Below are 4,466 nucleotides of genomic sequence, written 5' to 3'. Positions count from 1 at the left end.
TGGGGATGTGCCCACAACCAAGGTACATGCCCCTGACCAGTATCGAACCTGAGACCCTTCAGTCCGCAGGCCGACGCTCTATCCACTGAGCCAAACCAGTTAGGCCCGCCTGGGTTTCTGTAAGTCAGCGCCTCCCCTCCAACTCACCGCTGCCCGGGCTGTGAACCTCATTCACAGTCTCTCCCTGGGAGGACCCCAGTCTGCTAACAGGGCTCCCTGTTCCCAAACTTGCCTTCCCCTCCAATATGTCCTTCCGTAAGCCACCAAAAAATCTGCCTAAAATCCGACTGGGAATCAAACCTTGACCTCCTGGTTCACAGGTTGAAGCTCAACCACTGACCCACACCGGCCAGGCTAATTCTTTTTTTTTTTTTTTAATGGAATTTGTAGCCCACAACTGGGTGGGCAGGATTTGAAGCAGATGGAACTAGAGGACGGAGTCAGGATGGGGCACCTGGGGTCTGACTGCCGGACTCCGCACTTTGCTCTTGCCCCTCACGGCCAGTGGCTTGAGGGAGGTCTCCCGGCAGCACACATGCCGCTCACTGAATCCCAGGTCCAGCCCGGCGGGTGTGGCTCAGTGGCTGAGCATCAGCCTGTGAACCAGGAGGTCACGGTTCGATTCCCGGTCGGGGCGCATGCCCGGGTTGCGGGCTCGACCCCCACGGTGGGGGGCGTGCAGAAGGCAGGCGATCCATGATTCTCTCTCATCATTGATGTTTCTATCTCTATCTCTTCCCTCCTCTCTGAAATCAATGAAAACTTTTTAAAAATTAACATAAAGTATTGTGACTTTAAACAAATTATTACTCCTTTCTGAGCCTTCAATTCGCCACCGATAAGACAGGCAAGATACTTTCACGCCCTGGCTTATGGCAAAGGCTACACTGAGAATCGCACAAAATACGCACGTTGTAACACTTTGTAAGACGATAAAACACTACAGGCATCTAAGATCTTATAAATACCATCATCAGAAATGCCCTCTTCATATTAACCAGCCGTCCTGGAAACTGGGAGCATGTTAAAATCATCCTTCGTTTCCCAAATGCAGACTTGAAGTCATAGATGCGCTTTATTTATGAGAGCCCGAGAATTTACACCGGAAAAAAAAACCAGAACCTCCTCCTCCATATGAGCCACATATGTGCTCTGTGAATCACTTTCATCTCTAAATGAGTAGGGCTTTCCTACGGTGAAATCTGTTTAAGCAAACATCTGCTGGTCCAAGACAAGTCCGCCCCCCCCGCCCCCCGCACCACACACACACACACACACACACACACACAACACACACACACACACACACACACACACACACACACACACGGGTGGCCTTTGAATTTGTGCCTCAAAATCCATGCAAAGAAAACGCTGCCTTTGAGACGGAAGCCCTGCAGGGAGAGGTGGTGTCCTTGAGAGCTGGGGGCCGGGCCTCCTCTCAGCTGGGGAGAGAGCGTGCTGAACAGGAACTCCGTTCCGGGCCAGGAAGTGCCCGGATTTAATGAGAGCGACAATGACTGCTTCATCACTGTCAGGGTGATCCTGATTGAAAGGGCACATTTTTTCCTGTTATTAATATTCTTAATCAAAGCATAAAAGGAAGCATATGTCTTAGTTGAATCAAGGCCCATTTTCTGTGGTTTTTTTTTCTTTTTTCCTCCCTCCAATTACTCATTTTTCTGGGCAGTGGAATAGGGGGAGGCACAAAACGTAATCCCAGGGCCACGAATTCTGCCTTTAGCTTTACCCCAAGATCGCCCGGATGACCTTGGGCACGTGGCCGTAGTCTGTATTGTGACAGAATCCACACCCACTCGGGCCGGCCAGGGAACGCTCTGCGACCATTAGCACAGTCATCAGATGACTCCGAGTCACCGAATGACTCCGGGGCTTGTCGGTCTGAGTAGCGTGTACACACTCTTCTCTCTTCCAAGTGACAGGCTAATTGGTTACTTCCTGACTTTGACCTGAGATCGCATTAAGCTACTCCAGAAAAAAAGTAGGCTGAGAAGTTAAGAGCGTCTTATTAATTTTTGTAACACTGCAGGGATATGGCTTCAGGGACAGCTCTAACTACAAAGGAAAACAACAGCAAAAGACGATACAAAAAAAGTAATCAAGACGCCCTAATTCTGACTTCTTTACACGCTGCGGTGAAAGGCCGTGAGTGAGCAGAGGGGACGAGAGAAAGTGGCACGTGCCTGAAATGGAAATTAGGGGGACCTCAGGCCCCGTGGGCTGGCCCTGTCATTGGTCTTATAGAAATAGGGAGGACAAAAACACAAGATCGTTGGTCTCCCTTTCCTGCCATTCTCAGTCACTGGGAATGCCTTTCTGCTAGCCGGACAGCTCGGCTGGGCTCAGCGGCCAAGGAGCCTGCAGTGCCCAGCCGTGAGCAGGGTGGCATGCCCATCAGGGGTGCATGGAGCGGGCCACCTTCTAGGGGATGGTGAGGTCCCCATCCAACAGGGCTGCTGGTCCACAGAAGATGAGTGGGGAGTGAGGACCTGGGCCTTTCTGACCTAAAGGCCATGTTTGGCCCACACTGGAGATCATAAATTCCTTTTTCCTGGTTAATAATAAGAGAGGTTGGGCCCAGCCGGCGTGGCTCAGTGGTTGAGCGTCAACCTATGAACCAGGAGGTCACGGTTCGATTCCCAGTCAGAGCACATGCCCGGGTTGCACGCTCGATCCCCGGGGGGGGGCGTGCAGGAGGCAGCCAATCACTGATTCTCTCTCATCACTGATGTTCCTATCTCCCCCTCCCTCTCTGAAATCAACAAAAATATGTTTTAAAAAAAAGAAAGAAAGAAAAAAGAAAAAAGAGAGGTTGGTTCAGTAAATGTAAGGAACCACATGTGCACAATGAAAGCACAAAGAAAAGTTACCAAGTTACACACTTATTTGTACACACACACACACACTCACGAGACCATACAGAAGTGAGACTTGGTTCCCCCAGGGCCTTCCCCCTTGCCGGGGAAAGCCTCCCTAACGTCTAGGAAACCCCAAGAACCAGACGACTGGCGCGGCCCCGCGGACAGGTCCCTGCCCCGCAACGCTGATTTTTTCCCCTTGGCGCCTACCTTGGCCTGGACGGCGTACGAAGCCAGCAGCACCGAGGCCTCGGGCGGGCAGTAGATCTTTTCATCCAAGATCTGCTTCTTTACCTGAAAGGGGCGACAGGGGACACGTGACATGGGGTACGTGGCCGCGGGCCGCGCAGCTGGGCACGGTAGACGGCCGCAGGGCGTCCTGTTGAGGGCCGCCTGCCAGGCCGGCCTGTTAATGAGGCTCTGACAAAAGGGTACAATTTTTTTTTTTTAAATTTTATTGCAGCAGACAGGTTGGGAGCTCGGGCGCTGAGCAGTTATTGGTGAGACGGCCATGCGTGAGAACCCCTCATCGCTTCTGCTCACGATCAAGTGCTGAGGAGGAAAGACCGTTCATGGTTACAACGGAGATGAGCCCTGGCCGGTGCGGCTCAGTGGATAGAGCGTCGGCCTGTGGACCCAAGGGTCCCGGGTTTGATTCCGGTCAAGGGCACGGACCTTGGTTGCGGGCTCCTTCCCGGCCCGGGCCCTGGTCAGGGTTCGTGCAGGAGGCAACCAATCGATGTGTTTCTCTCACATCGATGTTTCTGTCTATCTTTCCCTTTCTCTTCCACTCTGTCTAAAAATCAATGGAAAAATATCCTCGGGCGAGGATTAACAACAACAAAAAAAGAGAGAGAGAGAGAGACACTAACATCTGGGCCGGGACAGAGGAGCGGCTCTGATGGGGGTTGAGCCTCAGCCCCGCTGAGCAGGCGCAGCACCCGTGGGAATGGCGCCTACTTTCAAGTCTGAACACAAGAGAAAAGGCGGCGAGGCCACTGAGTTATGACTGCGGGGAAAACACCATCACTTTCGATACGGCCGCTCTAAGGAAAAAGGAAGCAATGAAGTGGGATCGATTAAACTGTTAAGCACTCGTGAGATCCAGGAAATATAACTCTGAAGCCGCAATGTTGAACGAACATATCTCAGGGCACTTAATTTCTTAGACAGAGCGGCGAGGGAGCCGCCGGAAGTGGGGGCAGCGAAATACACACGACGGGAAAGCCGGCTCTCTCTTCACAGAGGTCAGCAGCCACCAGATCCACAAACGTAGTGAACTGCGCCTAGGTTGCAGGTCCGACCCTCAGCCCCAGTCTGGGCACATGTAGGAGGCAACTAATCAATATGTCTCTCTCACATCGATGTTTCTCTCTCTGTGTCTCTCCCCCTCCCTTCCACTCTCTCTAAAAATCAATGGAGCCCTAGCCGGCTTGGCTAAGTGGATAGAGTGTCGGCCTGCAGACCAAAGGGTCCTGGGTTCGATTCCAGTCAAGGGAGTGTACCTAGGTTGCAGGTTCCTCCCCGGCCCGGGGCCTGGTTGGGGCGCGTGCAGGAGGCAACCAATCGATGTGTTTCTCTCACATC

At 52.6% G+C, this 4,466-nt stretch overlaps 1 protein-coding gene across 2 annotated transcripts in view; it reads right to left on the bottom strand.

The window, feature by feature from the left end:
- Positions 1 to 4,466, bottom strand: part of NF2 (neurofibromin 2 (merlin)) — a 65,025-nt gene that overhangs the window by 37,846 nt on the left and 22,713 nt on the right. For both annotated transcript variants that reach the window (XM_005869737.2, XM_014542513.1), the window contains exon 4: positions 3,090 to 3,173. In XM_005869737.2, coding sequence (XP_005869799.1) covers positions 3,090 to 3,173 — 84 coding nt within the window. The remainder of the gene's footprint in view (positions 1 to 3,089; positions 3,174 to 4,466) is intronic.

This window comes from Myotis brandtii, unplaced genomic scaffold, assembly GCF_000412655.1.
Source record: "Myotis brandtii unplaced genomic scaffold, ASM41265v1 scaffold303, whole genome shotgun sequence".
Classification (NCBI taxonomy): domain Eukaryota; kingdom Metazoa; phylum Chordata; class Mammalia; order Chiroptera; family Vespertilionidae; genus Myotis; species Myotis brandtii.
Note: the sequence above shows the minus strand (reverse complement) of the source record. Positions and strands in the feature narration are given on the sequence as shown.